The following is a 20,337-nucleotide window of genomic DNA, read 5'->3' as shown; positions in this document are numbered from 1 at the left end:
CCAGAATCCCTCACCTCTCCAGTCATATCCATCTGTTATTACATAGATAAGAATGAGGTCATGTGACATCACTCCCAGAATCCCTCACCTCTCCAGTCATATCTATCTGTTATTACATAGATAAGAATGAGGTCATGTGACATCACTCCCAGAATCCCTCACCTCTCCAGTCATATCCATCTGTTATTAAATAGATAAGAATGAGGTCATGTGACATCACTCCCAGAATCCCTCACCTCTCCAGTCATATCCATCTGTTATTACATAGATAAGAATGAGGTCATGTGACATCACTCCCAGAATCCCTCACCTCTCCAGTCATATCCATCTGTTATTACATAGATAAGAATGAGGTCATGTGACATCACTCCCAGAATCCCTCACCTCTCCAGTCATATCCATCTGTTATTCCATAGATAAGAATGAGGTCATGTGACATCACTCCCAGAATCTCTCACCTCTCCAGTCATATCCATCTGTTATTACATAGATAAGAATGAGGTCATGTGACATCACTCCCAGAATCCCTCACCTCTCCAGTCATATCCATCTGTTATTACATAGATAAGAATGAGGTCATGTGACATCACTCCCAGAATCCCTCACCTCTCCAGTCATATCCATCTGTTATTACATAGATAAGAATGAGGTCATGTGACATCACTCCCAGAATCCCTCACCTCTCCAGTCATATCCATCTGTTATTACATAGATAAGAATGAGGTCATGTGACATCACTCCCAGAATCCCTCACCTCTCCAGTCATATCCATCTGTTATTACATAGATAAGAATGAGGTCATGTGACATCACTCCCAGAATCCCTCACCTCTCCAGTAAGTCGGAAGAGTATCTGTAGGGTGAGGTTTATGATCCTGTCGGCCATCTTGTTCCTGTCTCTCTCCATGGTTGATGGGTCATCCAGGAGAATTCTCTTATATAGAAGATATCAGCAGAGGATCCTGGATTGGAGAAACCTGAAGGGAAGAAGAGGAGACGATGAAAAATGGCGGCTGCTAATAGAAACAACAACAAAGAAAGAGACAAATACACAAAAAGGGGCCGAGCGGAGGAGGTAGCGCCGCGGCCATGGCCCTAACCTATTGTTTTCCACACAGGGTGCCTCCAACTGTTTCACCACTACATCTCCCAGCATGCCCTGACATCCAATAGGTGTCAGGGCAAGCTGGAAGTTGTAGTAATGAAACAGCTGGAGGCACCCTGTGTAGATGAACTAAGGGCAGAAGTCGGCCCCCCAGCAGGCATCAGTGACATCGTACCTGCTGGGGAAGTCTGCCTGATACTGAGCACACAACCAGATAGACAAAAAGCCATATTTAATATAGTAAAAAAATAAAATTAAAGGCAGGGAGGGGGTTAGGGATAGATGGGTAATAGACAATGACAGAAAGAAAAACAGAGGTTTGGTGAGAGCTACCCATAAAACCTTGTGTACCTGAAGGGGTTAATAGTAATGTCCCCTCCCCCAGCGCTCCTGATGTCACCACAACCGTATATACCTCCACCTGCAGACTGTACAGGAGCCTTGTACTTACAGGACCTGCGATGATGTCACCGTCATGTGATCAGTCACATAGAGGAGGAGGAGGAGTCACATGATCAGGGGCTGCTGCTCTAGGCTCATCTGCTCAGTGTATGCAGGACTCTGCTGTGCTGGTTGTGATCGCTGCTGGATGAGCTGAAGTTATGTGTATGCAGCAGAGCTGTGTGTGTGTGTGATGTGCGTGGTGCAGAGCTGTGTATGTGTGTGTTATATATGTCTGCAGCAGAGCTGTGTGTAATGTGCATGTAGCTGAGCTGTATGTGTACACAGTAGAGCTGTATATGTGTAATGTACATGTAGCTGAGCTGTATGTGTACACAGTAGAGCTGTATATGTGTAATGTACATGTAGCTGAGCTGTATATGTACACAGTAGAGCTGTATATGTGTAATGTACATGTAGCTGAGCTGTATGTGTACACAGTAGAGCTGTATATGTGTAATGTGCATGTAGCTGGGCTGTATGTGTACACAGTAGAGCTGTATATGTGTAATGTGCGTGTAGCTGAGCTGTATGTGTACACAGTAGAGCTGTATATATGTGTAATGTGCGTGTAGCTGAGCTGTATGTGTACACAGTAGAGCTGTATATGTGTACTGTACATGTAGCTGAGCTGTATGTGTACACAGTAGAGCTGTATATGTGTAATGTGCATGTAGCTGAGCTGTATGTGTACACAGTAGAGCTGTATATGTGTAATGTACATGTAGCTGAGCTGTATGTGTACACAGTAGAGCTGTATATGTGTAATGTACATGTAGCTGAGCTGTATGTGTACACAGTAGAGCTGTATATGTGTAATGTGCATGTAGCTGAGCTGTATGTGTACACAGTAGAGCTGTATATGTGTAATGTACATGTAGCTGAGCTGTATGTGTACACAATAGAGCTGTATATGTGTAATGTACATGTAGCTGAGCTGTATGTGTACACAGTAGAGCTGTATATGTGTAATGTACATGTAGCTGAGCTGTATGTGTACACAGTAGAGCTGTATATCTGTAAGGTACATGTAGCTGAGCTGTATGTGTACACAGTAGAGCTGTATGTGTAATGTACATGTAGCTGAGCTGTATGTGTACACAGTAGAGCTGTATATGTGTAATGTACATGTAGCTGAGCTGTATATGTGTAATGTGCATGTAGCTGAGCTGTATGTGTACACAGTAGAGCTGTATATGTGTAATGTACATGTAGCTGAGCTGTATGTGTACACAGTAGAGCTGTATATGTGTAATGTACATGTAGCTGAGCTGTATGTGTACACAGTAGAGCTGTATATGTGTAATGTACATGTAGTCGAGCTGTACGTGTACACAGTAGAGCTGTATATATGTGTAATGTGCATGTAGCTGAGCTGTATGTGTACACAGGAGAGCTGTATATATGTGTAATGTGCATGTAGCTGAGCTGTATGTGTACACAGTAGAGCTGTATATATGTGTAATGTACATGTAGCTGAGCTGTATGAGTACACTGTAGAGCTGTATATGTGTAATGTGCATGTAGCTGAGCTGTATGTGTACACAGTAGAGCTGTATATGTGTAATGTGCATGTAGATGAGCTGTATGTGTACACAGTAGAGCTGTATATGTGTAATGTGCATGTAGCTGAGCTGTATGTGTACACAGTAGAGTTGTATATGTGTAATGTACATGTAGCTGAGCTGTATGTGTACACAGTAGTGCTGTATATGTGTAATGTACATGTAGCTGAGCTGTATGTGTACACAGTAGAGCTGTATATGTGTAATGTACATGTAGCTGAGCTGTATGTGTACACAGTAGAGCTGTATATGTGTAATGTACATGTAGCTGAGCTGTATGTGTACACAGTAGTGCTGTATATGTGTAATGTACATGTTGCTGAGCTGTATGTGTACACAGTAGAGCTGTATATGTGTAATGTGCATGTAGCTGAGCTGTATGTGTACACAGTAGAGCTGTATATGTGTAATGTGCATGTAGCCGAGCTGTATGTGTACACAGTAGAGCTGTATATGTGTAATGTACATGTAGCTGAGCTGTATGTGTACACAGTAGAGCTGTATATGTGTAATGTGCATGTAGCTGAGCTGTATGTGTACACAGTAGAGCTGTATATGTGTAATGTGCGTGTAGCTGAGCTGTATGTGTACACAGTAGAGCTGTATATATGTGTAATGTGCGTGTAGCTGAGCTGTATGTGTACACAGTAGAGCTGTATATTGTGTAATGTACATGTTGCTGAGCTGTATGTGTACACAGTAGAGCTGTATATGTGTAATGTACATGTAGCTGAGCTGTATGTGTACACAGTAGAGCTGTATATGTGTAATGTGCATGTAGCTGAGCTGTATGTGTACACAGTAGAGCTGTATATGTGTAATGTACATGTAGCTGAGCTGTATGTGTACACAGTAGAGCTGTATATGTGTAATGTACATGTAGCTGAGCTGTATGTGTACACAGTAGAGCTGTATATGTGTAATGTGCATGTAGCTGAGCTGTATGTGTACACAGTAGAGCTGTATATGTGTAATGTACATGTAGCTGAGCTGTATGTGTACACAGTAGAGCTGTATATGTGTAATGTACATGTAGCTGAGCTGTATGTGTACACAGTAGAGCTGTATATGTGTAATGTGCATGTAGCCGAGCTGTATGTGTACACAGTAGAGCTGTATATGTGTAATGTACATGTAGCTGAGCTGTATGTGTACACAGTAGAGCTGTATATGTGTAATGTACATGTTGCTGAGCTGTATGTGTACACAGTAGAGCTGTATATGTGTAATGTGCATGTAGCTGAGCTGTATGTGTACACAGTAGAGCTGTATATGTGTAATGTACATGTAGCTGAGCTGTATGTGTACACAGTAGAGCTGTATATGTGTAATGTACATGTAGCTGAGCTGTATGTGTACACAGTAGAGCTGTATATGTGTAATGTGCATGTAGCCGAGCTGTATGTGTACACAGTAGAGCTGTATATGTGTAATGTGCATGTAGCTGAGCTGTATGTGTACACAGTAGAGCTGTATATGTGTAATGTACATGTAGCTGAGCTGTATGTGTACACAGTAGAGCTGTATATGTGTAATGTGCGTGTAGCTGAGCTGTACGTGTACACAGTAGAGCTGTATATGTGTAATGTGCGTGTAGCTGAGCTGTACGTGTACACAGTAGAGCTGTATATGTGTAATGTACATGTAGCTGAGCTGTATGTGTACACAGTAGTGCTGTATATGTGTAATGTACATGTAGCTGAGCTGTATGTGTACACAGTAGAGCTGTATATGTGTAATGTACATGTAGCTGAGCTGTATGTGTACACAGTAGAGCTGTATATGTGTAATGTACATGTAGCTGAGCTGTATGTGTACACAGTAGAGCTGTATGTGTACACAGTAGAGCTGTATATGTGTAATGTACATGTAGCTGAGCTGTATGTGTACACAGTAGAGCTGTATATGTGTAATGTACATGTAGCTGAGCTGTATGTGTACACAGTAGAGCTGTATATGTGTAATGTACATGTAGCTGAGCTGTATGTGTACACAGTAGAGCTGTATATGTGTAATGTACATGTAGCTGAGCTGTATGTGTACACAGTAGAGCTGTATATGTGTAATGTGCATGTAGCTGAGCTGTATGTGTACACAGTAGAGCTGTATATGTGTAATGTACATGTAGCTGAGCTGTATGTGTACACAGTAGTGCTGCATATGTGTAATGTGCATGTAGCTGAGCTGTATGTGTACACAGTAGAGCTGTATATGTGTAATGTAGCTGAGCTGTATGTGTACACAGTAGAGCTGTATATGTGTAATGTACATGTAGCTGAGCTGTATGTGTACACAGTAGTGCTGCATATGTGTAATGTGCATGTAGCTGAGCTGTATGTGTACACAGTAGAGCTGTATATGTAATATACATGTAGCCCTAGGACATCCACAGGTTCCAGTCTCCTTAGGAGCTCCCTGGGTAATTCCTTACTTACCGGCCACTTTAGTTTCTTGGGGGGTGGCGGGAGGGAGTTTTAGTAGTTGTGATTTAGTCTTCTTTCGCGTTCTTTTAACGCCCATAGCAGTTGTATTTAGGGTCTAGGTCTGCACTGTGTCAGGGACTAACAATTTTCTCCGTCCCGATTAGTGTTAGACAGGGTGTTTTTGGGAATGTTTATATTAAGCTTGTTATGCTTTGCTGCTTGTGTTTTGTTGGTTGGTGTTTGTGCTCTGTTTGTCTTTTTGTGGTATGTTTGGTCCTGGTGCGCCGTCCTTCTTCCTCCTGGCCTTCCTTTGCTTCCTTCTGCTGATATAGTTGGTTGTGAGTAGTGATTGGGACATTAAGGGTTTTTAGCTGGAACGTCGGGGGCTTAACTCCAAGTTCAAGAGGGCCTTATGTTTTTAGACTTTGTGAAACGCCAGTCTCCCCATACTATCTCCTTACAGGAGACTCACATCACGGGACAGAAGGTTCTCGCCCTGTAGAGTGCATGGATGGCTCAGGGTTACCGTGCTTCCTATTCTAGTTATACCAGGGGTGTCTCAGTTTAGTTACAAAGTCCTTGCCCTTGGTGGTTTCCCAGGTAGCCTGTGATCACTTTGGGAGGTTTGTCATTTTGCATTGTTCTCTGGGCTCCTTCTCATTTATTCTTCTATTGCTAACAACATTTTGTCTTTTCCCTCTGATCCTGTTTTACTTGTAGGAGATTTTAATGTTGTTCCTGATCCTCGCTCCACTGCTATTGACCCTGGTTCTTCATCTTTTAATATTTGGTGCAAGGCGTTGGGCTTGACTGACCTCTGGAGGTGGAAATATCCCACGTCTTCTGCTTTCTCCTTTTACTCTGCTGCCCATAGATCCTTCTCCCGCATTGATCTGGCTCTGGCCTCCGAGGATCTCCTCCAGGCAGTAAGAGATGTTTTCTACACCACTAGGGGGATCTCAGACCACTCTGCTGTATTGTTAGTTCTCAATCTAGGTCTTCGTTCCCCTCCCGTATTTTGCGCATGCACCCTGGTTGGCTAAGGGCTGAGGCAGTGGTGGAGGCTTTAGGGGTTGCCCATAGTAAGTACTGGGAGCATAATGCTTCTTATCCTGATCCTCTAGTTCAGTGGGATGCTTATAAGGCTAGGATTGGGGGCACTTTTATAGCGGGGGTAGCGGGAGCTTAGGTCGGCCACGAAGAATACGTTGTTTCAAGATGTTAGTGCTTTTGAGGTGGCTTATATTCGGGATCCTACACAATATCTCTGCTGGTTGTCCAGAAGGATAGGATTCAATTGAATTTTGCAAATACGGAAGCAGCGCTTTTTGCATTCGGGGATAAGAATGGGAAGCTACCTAGCGTACCTAGCAAAGGCTAGTCGCCCTGCCGCTTCTATTCCTTGTATTAAGGGGTTAGATGGTTCCATATTGTCTGACCCTCAGTTAATTAACTCTATCTTTAGGGATTTCTACTCCTCCCAATAATCTGCTCCTTCTAGACCCTGTCAGGGGGAACTTCTGTTTTTTCTACAGAACCTATCCCTCCCAAAGCTTAGTCGTACTCAGGCAAATGCGTTAGATACCCCTTTTACGTTGGAGGTGGTGAAACAGGCTATTAGGGAGCTTCCCAGTGGGAAGACCCTGGGTTTGGACGGGCTCATAGGTGATTGGTATGGGATGAACAAGGAGCGTTTGGCCCCTATACTCCTTCAATTATTTCATTCGGTGGCTGAGGCTGACTACCTTCCGGACTCTGATAGTGGTACTCCATAAGCCTGGGAAGGATCCGTTGCTACCTGACGTTACAGACCTATCTCCCTATTAAATGTTGATATTAAGATCTTTGCTAAAATACTGGCTTCTCGCCTGTATGGGGTCATTGGCTCTATCGTTCATCCTGACCAAACCGGGTTCATGCCGGGCAGGGCTACTGATGTTAACGTGAATCTCCTTCAGTTGAATATCGCAGCGGTGGGGGAAGACTTTCCTACAGGGATGGTGTTTAGTCTAGATATTTATAAGGCATTTGATTCTGTACTGTGGCCATATCTCTGGGAAATCTTGTCATATGGAAGACAAAAAAAGAGAACACGGAGCGCCTCATAGAATATTATCCTTCGTTAGAAAACAGCTATATGATGTATATAAACAGGGTGCTCACCTGTATAGGTTGTGGGTTAGCCACAACACTATTATACGTTAATCCCTCTACGGGGGGAAGGCCAGGAACGTGCAGCGCGGAGACTAAGACCGGGTTGGACTAGACATATGTAGACAAGGAAAAAGTAAAAAAAGGGCTCCAGTTGTGCAATAAGTCCCCTTAAGTGCTATAAATGCACTAGTCAGTCATGTAGAGTAAAAAAGCTACATTTATTAGTCCATAACAAGCGCTTTCGGAGTCTGAACAACTCCTTCAGGTTCAAAGACTATGATACACAAAACTCTAAATACAGAATATATACACATACACATTCATAAAACAGCGGAAATAAAAACAATTCATTAGTGTGCACCTTAATCACGGCATTCACATGTATTGCGGCGTCCGCATGTATCCGCAATTCGACGGAAGTGTGCTAGAGAAGGAGGAACTACGGAAGTTACATCACTATTCAATCATAGCAAAAATTGAAGTCTCATTGTATTCGCACCACTGTCATGTTTTTTTGTATATTCCAAATATAGTGGTGCGAATACAATGAGACACCATTGTCGTGTGGATTCATATACTTTTTAAGGCATTTTGAGAATCATGTAAATTTTTGCTATGATTGAATAGTGATGTAACTTCCGTAGTTCCTCCTTCTCTAGCACACTTCTGGTGAATTGTGGATGCATGCGGACGCCGCAATACATGTGAATGCCGTGATTAAGGTGCACACTAATGAATTGTTTTATTTCCGCTGTTTTATGTATGTGTATATATTCTGTATTTATAGTTTTGTGTATCATAGTCTTTGAACCTGAAGGAGTTGTTCAAACTCTGAAAGCGCTTGTTATGGACTAATAAATGTAGCTTTTTTACTGTACATGACTGACTAGTGCATTTATAGCACTTAAGGGGACTTATTGCGCAACTGGAGCCCTTTTTTTTTACTTTTTCCTTGTCTGGGAAATCTTGGGCATGTTTGGGTTTGGGTATACTTGATATAGCTTCTAGCTAAAGGTTTAGGTCTCCCAAAAAAATTCTTCCAATAAAGCGAAAGGGAACCTTATATTGCAGATATGATTTAAAACTTCACTTTTAATAGTAGCTAGTAAAATAACCAAAAAAACAAACAAACAAAAGATCTAGTGCACAAAATATTAACGGACCGCCACCATTAATAAGAGATATCGCTAGTAGAAGCTCAAATATCTGCTATTGGGCAGTCCTAGAAAAATGAAGGAGTACTGTAGTCGTAGGGCTACTATGTATCAATAGTCACTAGATCACTACTGCTGATCTTCCTTCAACAAAGGTGCATGTTACCATAATTCATATGCATAAGGTGCGTCTTCCAGCATAAATAGTGGTTGTCATAGTGCAGTAATGACTCTGCTAGTCACTATATCCCAGTGGTACAAGGCCTTGATAGCAGCATACATAGGCAGCAATAGATAGCACGTATCTTAGCAGCATATCATCATAACACTCCGTTCTGCAGCAATTAGTATTGCACTTTCCAGCATAGCAGCAGAAATACTGGTAGCAGCGTCAACAAGCAGCAATAGATAGCACATATCTTAGCAGCATACCGTCATTGTACTCAATTCTGCAACAGTAGATATTGCACTTTCCAACATAGCAGCAGTGATATATAGCAGCAGATTATAGAGTTGGCACCAAAGCAAAATTGATATCATTGCACTTAGCCCTTCAGTTGTGCAGCAGTTATATATTGCACTTAATTCAGTAGCTGCAGATAACTTGCAGTAAGCAGCAGTACAAGCTATTGGTTCCAACATCCATCCATAGTCATTGCACTTAGCCCTATGTGCTGCAGCTGTCCTTCATCTAATCCAATAACAAATGCATTAATAAAGCAGCATAGTTACATATCTTATCATGTCCAGAGCAGGGGTCCTACGCGTTTCCTTTGCCATCAATCATCAGGGACCAACGTCTTGGCTCTTTATTATAGTTTGATCCATGTGCTCATTTCTGTATGTGCGACTCTGGTGGCGGCCGTACAAAGAATATCTCGTTCGCGCTGTTTTTTAAGCTGGTTAGCTCCTCCCCCTACATCACATGACTCCCTCAGTCTGGGTCATACGCGTCATAGACGCGCCCCTGACCCATCCCGAGGATCTGAGATATCACGCTGTAAAGGGAGGAGGTATGTGACGTCAGGTAGCGCTTCACGCCTCGTTCTGACTTGGGAAACTATAGACACCAGTGGTTTGCGTTTCAGATCTCGATATTGATGCCGATCGGGACCGTCTACTCAAACAGGTATATATTAACCATATGTGTACTTCAGCACTCTAGTTCTTTGCAAGTGACATCTAGAGATTAAATTTGTAACTAATTGCAAGACACTTGAGTATTAGTTAATTTGTTTTTCACATTTAAATTGTTGTTTTTATCCATGAGTGTCTGCTGCCCTCGTCATCTTTGTCTCAGTAAGATATAATAGCTATTGGTAAGCCTAGAGACAAGAAAGGGGAGGTGTTATATAAAACAGGCATATGAAATGAAGTCATTAAGCCCTTTTGGCTTGACAGTATCTAATCTAAAGGTCCATTCTGCCTCCCTCTGGAGGAGAGCCCTACGACTACAGTACTCCTTCATTTTTCTAGGACTGCCCAATAGCAGATATTTGAGCTTCTACTAGCGATATCTCTTATTAATGGTGGTGGTCCGTTAATATTTTGTGCACTAGATCTTTTGTTTGTTTTTTTTTTTGGTTATTTTACTAGCTACTATTAAAAGTGAAGTTTTAATCATGTTTGGGTTTGGCCCTCTGTTTTGTGCCTGGGTCCGCTTGTTGTATGATTGTCCTAGGGCTCGTATTCGCACTAACCTAGATGTTTCGGCTTCCTTCCTTCTGGGACAAAGCAGGGGTGTCCACTATCTCCCTTCCTTTTTGCGCTGGCGATCGAGCCTTTGGCGGCGGCTATACGTAGAGATCCCACAATCTGTGGCATTCCCAGGGGGTCCATTGTAGATGCTGATGACACATTGGTGTATTTAGCAGATGCAGAGGGCTCCTTTGTTTCTTTAATTAACCTACTTGATAGGTTTAGCTCTGTTTCAGGATTGCAGGTAAATTGGGTTAAATCCTCTCTCATGGCACTCTTACCTGATATTGTACTTCCCTCCTCTCTCCCGGCAGGGGTACAGGCAGTCTCCTGCTTCAGGTATCTCGGGATAGAGGTCTCTGCAACTATAGAGGAATATATGACCCTGAATTTAGACCCGTTCTTGACCTCCACAGTTGAACGGTTGAATGCCTGGTCCTCTCTCCCTAGCTGGAAGGATTAATATTTTTTTAATGATTTATTTCCCTAAATTTCTTTATTACTTCCATCTGGCTCCTGTGACTCCCTCCCCCCCTAAGAAATATTTTAATAGACTGTGTGGTGCTCTGGGATCCTTCTATTGGCAGGGGAAGTCTCCCAGACTTGGTCGGGTTCTTCTTCAGGCTCCTAAACAGAGAGGTGGTGCCAATCCTAATGTCTATAACTATTTTCTTGCCTCTCAGTTGGTCTGTGCAGCGTGGTGGATTGACCAGGATCTGTCAAACTCGATGACTGCCTTGGCTGGAGCACTGATGGGTTCATATGAAGCTCTCACTAACTCACTATACAGGTACCATTCTCGTTCCTCTTATCCTCTTCCCTTGCAAACTATAGCTAAAGTGTGGTCCCTGGTGTTGAGTAAATTTCCGCAGCCTTTGGTGTCTCCTAGGGCATTCCTGTGGGGGAATGTACATTTACCTCACCTTCATGGGTTACAGGAGGCCCGTTTCTGGGGTTCTCATGGAGTCAGGTTCGTGATTCACTTGCTCCGAGAGGATCAGGATTTCTTGTCCTTTGCAGAAATGAAAGAACGTTATGGTGTCCCTGGCAGTGCCTTTTATAGGTATCTTCAGCTGAGGCAGGCGGCTCAAGCACAATTTGGCTCCCTGACATTTACCCCTGTGCTTTCTGAGGTGGAGATTCTCCTGGGCACTGCAGATCTCACTAAACCCCTTACCCAGTCCTATGCTCTCCTTCAGACACTGGGGCCTAGCCTGTTCTCGAATGCTTATCATAAATGGGTGGCTGATATTCCTGATCTGTCTGAGCGCCAGTGGAAGGAAGTTGAGGGCTCATGTTACTCCCCGGTGGTGAGTAGTAGGGATCTGTAGATTCAGTCTCGGTATGTTTTGAGGTTATATTATACCCCTGCTAAGCTTAAATGTATTTGGGTTTCCCTGTCTGACTTATGTTTTCGTTGTTCTGTGGCGGTAGGTACCTTCCTGCATGCGGTTTGGGAGTGTCCAGTTATAGCCTCTTTTTGGAGGGAAGTAATGGGTTTTTTGGCAGACAATCTAGATTTTCCCTTCCTGCTTACCCCGGTGGTGTGCTTGCTGGGAGTCATAAATGAGTCTCTGGTTTGCATGGACGTATATTGATCCGATTCTTGCTATTCTGTGCCTGTAAAGTGGTAGTAATGACCTGGAAGGATGCTTCACCTCCTCCTTTGTCTCGCTGGCTGAACCTGGTAAATATATTTGTCCCATTGTAACAAGCCTTGTATATGTAGGTGCCTGAAGAAATTTGACAGGGTGTGGACTCCATGGCTTTTATTGGATGTTTCAGCTGACCAGCCGTCTGGAGTGGTCCATTAGGTTCCCTATAACAGGATATTAATATTGTAGGGGGGGGCTTTTGGAGTCATTGGGATGTGTGGGTGTGAATGAATGCTTGTCTCGTGGTGTGGGACTCTTCTGGAAGGTACCGGGGATTCTCTTTCCTTATGTGCTTAGTTGCCTTTCCCGTTTATGATATCCCGGTCACTGTGCTGGAGTTAACCTGTGGGCCTCCGGAGGCACCTGTTGCTTGTTACTAGAGATGAGCGAACTTACAGTAAATTCGATTCGTCACAAACTTCTCGGCTCGGCAGTTGATGCCTTATCCTGCATGAATGAGTTCAGCTTTCAGGTGCTCCGGTGGGCTGGAAAAGGTGGATACAGTCCTAGGAGACTCTTTCCTAGGACTGTATCCCCCTTTTCCAGCCCACGGGAGCACCGGAAAGCTGAACTAATTTATGCAGGATAAGTCATCAACTGCTGAGCCGAGAAGTTTGTGACGAATCGAATTTACTGTAAGTTCGCTCATCTCTACTTGTTACACTTTCTTGTTGTATTTCTTTATTGTATGCAAAACAAAAAAGTTAATACTTAAAAAAATATATATATACACATGTAGCTGAGCTGTATGACATGACATCGCTGGATCGGTGACTACGTTCTAAAAGAAAACGTTTATTAACAATTGGTAACAAGTTTGGAGATGCAGTATATGATATATGTATAAATGTCAGATATCCTATGTACATGGTAATATATAGATGTGTTGTCTGCATCATTTACTGCTCTGAATTGGCTTCTCTCCTGTGTGAGTTCTTTGATGCTGAAGAAGAGCTGATTTCCAAGTAAAACATTTCCCACATTCTGAGCATAAAAATGGTTTCTCTCCTGTGTGAGTTCTTTGATGACTTATAAGGTTTGGTTTCCGAGTATAACATTTCCCACATTCTGAACATGAAAATAGCTTCTCCTCTGTGTGAGTTCTTTGGTGTTTTTTAAGATTTGATATTTTAGTAAAACATTTCCTACATTCTGAACATGAAAATGGCTTCTTATCTGTGTGAGATTTTTCATGTTCAACGAGAGTTGATTTGTAAGTAAAACTTTTTCCACATGCTGAGCATGAAAATGGCTTCTCCCCTGTGTGAGTTCTTTGATGTTTAAGAAGATTTGCTTTCTCAGTAAAATATTTCCCACATTCTGAACATGAAAATGGTTTATCCACTGTGTGACATCTCTGATGTTTAAAAAGATTTGCTTTATCAGTAAAACATTTCTCACATTCCGAACATGAAAATGGCTTCTCCCCTGTGTGAGTTCTTTGATGTTGAACAAGATGTGATTTCTGAGTAAAACATTTTCTACATTCTGAACATGAATATGGCTTCTCCCCAGTGTGAGTTCTTTGATGTTTAAGAAGACTTGCTTTCTCAGTAAAATATTTCCCACATTCTGAACATGAAAATGGTTTATCCACTGTGTGACATCTCTGATGTTTAAAAAGATTTGCTTTATCAGTAAAACATTTCTCACATTCCGAACATGAAAATGGCTTCTCCCCTGTGTGAGTTCTTTGATGTTGAACAAGATGTGATTTCTGAGTAAAACATTTTCTACATTCTGAACATGAATATGGCTTCTCCCCTGTGTGAGTTCTTTTATGTACAATAAGACCTGATTCAAAAGGAAAACATTTCCCACATTCTGAGCATGAATATGGTTTCCTTCCTGTATGAGCTCGTTGATGTCCAACACCCCTTCTGTGACTTTTATTTTGCTGAACATTCTGTGATGACTGAGAAGACAGGACCTGTATATAAGGATGAGATGACAGATCTTGGCTGTGAAGGGCTGAGGGTGTATCTGGGATAATGGAATGTTCTTCATATGTATCTTGTGTGATATCATCATCTGCTTTATAATCTGAAGATATAAGATTCTCCTCTGATCTCCTGGTACAAGAATCTGCAGAGAATAACACAGATTTTATTATCAGAATTAACTCCTTAACAACCCAGGACACTTTTGTATTTCTAAGCAATAGCACTTTGTAAATCCACCCTTCATTTTTAAATAAGATTTACTGCAAAACTGAAGAAAGATAGTTACTATGATAGCGGAGCAGCCATACAACAGTGGTGTCAAACTGTGGCCCTACACATACGGCAAAACTTATACTCCCAGCAGGCCTGGACACCAAAAGTTTTGTCTGCCTCCTCTAGAGGATGCACACTGTCCTCGAAAGGTAAATCAAGGCTTCCCTCTCATGGTATCCCTTAGTGCGGTGGCTTTGAAACTGCGGCCTTCCAAATGTTGCAAAACTTAACTCCCAGCATGCCCGGGAGCTGAAGTTTTGCAAGATCTGGGTTTGACACCACTGCCTTACAAGGAGCAGGGACACCCGTCTTTGACAACCATGTGGACACAGCCTCAGGGAAAATCACTGCTATGGGGCCCGATGAGGGACCAAATGACTGTGCCCCCCAATCCACCTGACCCCGCAGGTTATAATGTAGCAGTCATCAAAACCACCCCCTTTATAATCCTCATGCCAGCCAGAGAATTCAGAAGAAGGATAGAGCAGTGGTTCTCCCCCAGGGGTACTTAGCAATTCTCCAGGGGGTATTTGAAAAAACTCAGTAATGGCAGCCACAGCCACTGGTAACTGGTCTGGACCACCTTGTAAGAAATGGTCGGCCGACGTCACTGCACCGAGGAGCAGGAGGACAGCAAAGGGGAAGAGCGGGCACTGGGTGCTGTGGGCAGGAACTACCATCAGCTTTGTTGCTCCACTCCTTCAACTATATATGGGGACAGTTTGGGGGCCAACAGCTATATTTGGGGGTACAGAGGAAGTCTTACAACTTTAAGGGGACACAAAGCGGGTCCTATTATTGTGAGTGACAATAAACATGGGGAGTCTGTAAATAGATGGATATTGTACTGCAGAAAGGAGCCAAAATGTTTGTTTGTCTGGTTTTGTGAAAACGTCTTGTATGGGAGAAATCTTCATGGCGGTCTAGGCCAGATAGTGAAGATAAGAAAACAACCCCGGTTAGAGAAGATGTCACCTGTAAATCGGGGGACTGGGGGGGGATAGGGAAAGGAACAGGTGGCGTGTTATAGAGGAAAGTGAAGCATATGAATTATACTATAATCATTACAAAATGTCTCTAATATGGGGGGACAATTTTTGGGGAATGGGCTGTCAAGGGGCACTCAGGCAAATAAAGAACCAATGGGATAGGAGATACGTTATATATCACGGGGGTCCGACGCTTGGGACTCCTTGCGATCTCCTGAACGGGGCCCTGGCAGTCTGCTTGAAGGGGGCGGACCAAACCCTGCATGGAGCGGCGGCTGACACTCCCCCCTCCATGTATCCCATAGAGATACATGGAGGGGGTATGTCTGCCGCGGCATCCTGTGGGGGTCAGAACGGGCGCTTCCGGCAGACTGCTGGGGCCCCATTCAGGAGATCACGGGGAGTCCAAAGGGTGGGACCCCCGTGATCTATAATGTATCCCCTATCCTGTCTAGGCAGAGTATAAAATGTTTGTCTTTTGTCTATTTACACGTATAGAAAGACTTATGTCCTAATAACGTTAGTGAAGTTTTCCAGGAACCAAGTTATAAGAGGAACCTTTATTTTTAATGATTTTCGCTCTCGGCTCGCCAGCCGCACCTATACCTCCATTTGGACCCACACAGGTGACCCGAACAGGAACATTTCTGTATCAGAGGGAAAGAATAAAGGGATTTAGAAGGGTACTCCACTGCTAGACATCTTATCCAAAGGATGGGGGATAAGATGTCTGATTGCGGGGGTTCGGCTGCTGGGGACCCCCAGGATCTCCCGCAGCACCTCCCCATTCTAAACAAAAGCCAGATTCCTGGAGCAGTGGTCGTGTCGTCACGGCCATTCCCCCTCGTGTTGTCGCACCCCCTCCCATAGACAGGAATGGAGGGGGTGTGGCCATGTATCTCCAGCTCTTCCATAGATCTCCCAGCAGCAGGACCCCTGTGATCAGACATCTTATCCCCTATCCTTTAGATAAGATGATTAGAGGCGGAGTAACCCTTTAAAGGCCAGTGCACATACCATTCATCAGAAGAAGGGTCATGCATGAAACTTGCTGGGTGTCCTACGGTGGCCTTGAATCCTGTGGATAGTGGATATATGTTTGATCACTGGGGTCCGACCACTGAGACCCCCACGATCTCCATCCTGGTATCCTGTTTGTGTATCTCCGGCTCTCCCATAGAGATTTATGGAGAGACATGTCGGGCACCTCTTAGTGCGGTGGTGGACAATAATCCCTGCACGGAGCGGAGGTCACCTGTGCCTGGAGAGATCGGGGGTGCCAGGCAGGAGATCATGGGGGTCTCGGCGGCCGGACCCCCATGATCAGACAATTATTCCCTCTCCTCAGAATTCTTTGGAAGGTACCAACGCCATCTTGTGTAGCGGTTCGGACATAAGTTTGCAGCTTCTTTGTCGCTGACTGACCCCTGGTAGGACCCATAGCTGGGGTAACTGAACTAAGGCTTTTCGGGGTCTTTGGGGCAGAAGAAAGTGTCCAGGACAATTAAAGACATGGGATCTATGCAGAGTTACTGCAAAATGCGTCCACTCAGCGTACAAAAGGGAAGAGAACGACGTCACCTGTTTGCCCTGAAGTCCCAAAGATTCCAGTTACACTAATACTTCCGAAAAATATTATTGCAGCCGGTGACTTAATAGAATCTGTGACCCTTCTCTGTGTTTAGTGGTTACTACTCACCTGGGCGGTTACCTGTAGGAATGTCCTCCTTATACTGCTCATCACCGCTCACATCTGTCTCTTCTTCTACTTTTACTATTATGTCTGGAGCATTAATATAGATCAGATCTTTCCCTGTAGGAATGTCCCCCTTAAACTGCTCATCACCGCTCACATCTGTCTCCTCTTCTTCCTTTATATCTGTCATATTAATATAGATCAGATCTTTCTCTGTAAGAATGTCCTCCTTATACTGCTCATTACTGCTCACATCTGTCTCTTCTTCTTCCCTTATGTCTGTAGCATTAATCGAGATGAGATCTTCCCCTGTAGGAATGTCCTCCTTATACTGCTTATCACCGCTCACATCTGTATCTTCATCTTTTATATCTGTAGGATTAATATAGGTCTGATCTTTCCCTGTAGGAATGTCCTCCTTATACTGCTCATAGCCGCTCACATCTGTCTGTACTTCTTTCTTTATGTCTGTAGCACTAATATAGATCAGATATTTCCCTGTGGTAATGTCCTCCATATTCTTCTCATCAAGAGGACGGGGACACCTCTCTGGTGCTGTTCTCTTACTGGATCTGACTGTAGGGAACACATACAGAGACTGAATTCATTCTTTACATACAAATAATGAGAGGACGTGTGTATATAGTCATGTCTATTACCTGGTGATGTGAGGGGCTGCTGATCCTCCATCATGACCTGATCCTTGTACTGATCCTTGTGTCCTTCTACATACTCCCACTCCTCCATGGAGAAATAGACCGCCACGTCCTGACACTTTATAGGAACCTGACACACAATGATACAGTCATCACCCCAACCCCTCCAGTGGTGTTACTGTATAATGTCCCAGCATTCCCAGCAGTGTCACCTCTCCAGTCATCACCAGACCCCTCCATTACTGTATAATGTCCCAGCAGGGTCACCTCTCCAGTCATCACCAGACCACTCCATTACTGTATAATGTCCCAGCAGTGTCACCTCTCCAGTCATCACCAGACCCCTCCATTACTGTATAATGTCCCAGCAGTGTCACCTCTCCAGTCATCACCAGACCCCTCCATTACTGTATAATGTCCCAGCATTCCCAGCAGTGTCACCTCTCCAGTCATCACCAGACCCCTCCATTACTGTATAATGTCCCAGCATTCCCAGCAGTGTCACCTCTCCAGTCATCACCAGACCCCTCCATTACTGTATAATGTCCCAGCAGGGTCACCTCTCCAGTCAGCAGCTCCATCATCTTGTTGATGAGTTCTCGGATCTTCTGTTCATCCATTTCCTCATGTATCAGGGAGTGAGGTGGGGGCCCCCGGATTAGGCTCAGGGTTCTTCCCCATCCTTCACACACAGGGGCCCGACTGCGCCCACTAGAGGACTTCTTCACTACTGTGTAATCCTGTGTATGGAGAGACACATTAATATCACTACATACATTCCCAGAATCCCTCACCTCTCCAGTCATATCCATCTGTTATTACATTGATAAGAATGAGGTCATGTGACATCACTCCCAGAATCCCTCACCTCTCCAGTCATATCCATCTGTAATTACATAGATAAGAATGAGATCATGTGACATCACTCCCAGAATCCCTCACCTCTCCAGTCATATCCATCTGTTATTACATAGATAAGAATGAGGTCATGTGACATCACTCCCAGAATCCCTCACCTCTCCAGTCATATCCATCTGTTATTACATAGATAAGAATGAGGTCATGTGACATCACTCCCAGAATCCCTCACCTCTCCAGTCATATCCATCTGTTATTACTTAGATAAGAATGAGGTCATGTGACATCACTCCCAGAATCCCTCACCTCTCTAGTAAGACGGAAGAGTATCTGTAGGGTGAGGTTTATGATCCTGTCGGCCATCTTGTTCCTGTCTCTCTCCATGGTTGATGGGTCATCCAGGAGAATTCTCTTATATAGAAGATATCAGCAGAGGATCCTGGATTGGAGAAACCTGAAGGGAAGAAGAGGAGACGATGATAAACCGCACCAGATTCTATGGAGAAATAAAATCCATTTCCTGGAGATAATCTGGGGAAACATCTGAGGAGACATTATAGTCACAATAATGGAGGCTGTAAACCTAGTCGGGGTCCATCATAGTCTGTGGTGGAGTCATGGGGGATGGGTAGAATATGGAGACAGGAATCCACCGTCCATGTTATCCAGGAAATACCAGAAGCCACGAGTGGTGAGAAGAGGGAAATGGTGGACAAAGTGTCTGTATACATACGTATACGCTTATTGTGAGCGGCTTTACCTCATCTCACCTTCTCTCATAGTGGACTGAGGACATCTAGACCTGATATTCCTTCATTGTATGTATCCCACTGCAAACAAACCATTGTGCCTCCCCCTTAGGGGGTGTAAAGACATCTTTATGTCGGGAGTGCCCACATTATGGATCCTTTTCATCTGGAACACGTTGTTTGTGGTAACAAAGGGGATGGAAAAGAGGGGCCCCGAGCAGAGATGGGAGAATCCTGAGGAGAGACCATATGTTACCGCTGTGCCTCGTGTGCAGGCTGTGCGGCCGTAAGGAAGGAGGTAGAAGCAGCCACCGGGACCACAGTGGTGGCCATCTTAGATTGCTGTATGGAAGAAATGGCTAGTACCCTGGGAAGACATTAACCAGATGACAGGTTGAGCAGGGAGGTGACCTGCAGCCCTTCACTATACAAACACGCCCCTTCCATAGACCTGCATTGAGAGGGCGTAACGGAACAATGGGTGTGGCTATGCAAGCACAACCCTCGCTCCCATCGTTCGGAACACTAGGGCAGCAGAGTACACCTTTAATGGGTTAATCATTAGCGGGGAGTCCTGGCTGCTTATAGCTCCTAAGCTCTAAATCCCATATGGGGCGCAGGGCGTAAATGTACTGCATGTTCTTAAAGGAGTTCTGTAGTAAAAAATAACCAACGGATAGGGAACAAATTATAGATCGCGGGGGTCTGACTGCTGGGACCCCCTGCGATCTCTTGTACGAGGCCCTGACAGTCCGCAGAAAGAGGGCGTGCCAACCCCTGCACGGAGTGGTGGCCAAAACGCCCCCTCAATGTATCCCATAGAAATACATGAAGAGGGAGCTTTGGCAGCTGCTTCCTGTGGGTTTCAGATCGCCTGCTTCCTGCAAACTGCTGGGCCCCCCCATACAGGAGATAGCGGGGGATCCCAGCTGTCAGGCATCTGCAATCTATAACTTATGGTATTTTACACTGCACTAGT

The 20,337-nt window shown here is 44.2% G+C and overlaps 1 protein-coding gene across 1 annotated transcript in view; it reads right to left on the bottom strand.

Moving 5' to 3' along the window:
- The window catches only part of LOC130298100 (oocyte zinc finger protein XlCOF7.1-like), a 79,402-nt gene that overhangs the window by 13,474 nt on the left and 45,591 nt on the right, over positions 1-20,337 (bottom strand). The window contains exon 7 of the mRNA XM_056550991.1: positions 13,093-13,988. Within this exon, the coding sequence (XP_056406966.1) occupies positions 13,093-13,988 (896 nt within the window). The remainder of the gene's footprint in view (positions 1-13,092; positions 13,989-20,337) is intronic.

Source organism: Hyla sarda (genome assembly GCF_029499605.1).
Source record: "Hyla sarda isolate aHylSar1 chromosome 1 unlocalized genomic scaffold, aHylSar1.hap1 SUPER_1_unloc_20, whole genome shotgun sequence".
NCBI lineage: Eukaryota > Metazoa > Chordata > Amphibia > Anura > Hylidae > Hyla > Hyla sarda.
This window is presented reverse-complemented; position numbering and strand designations above follow the sequence as displayed.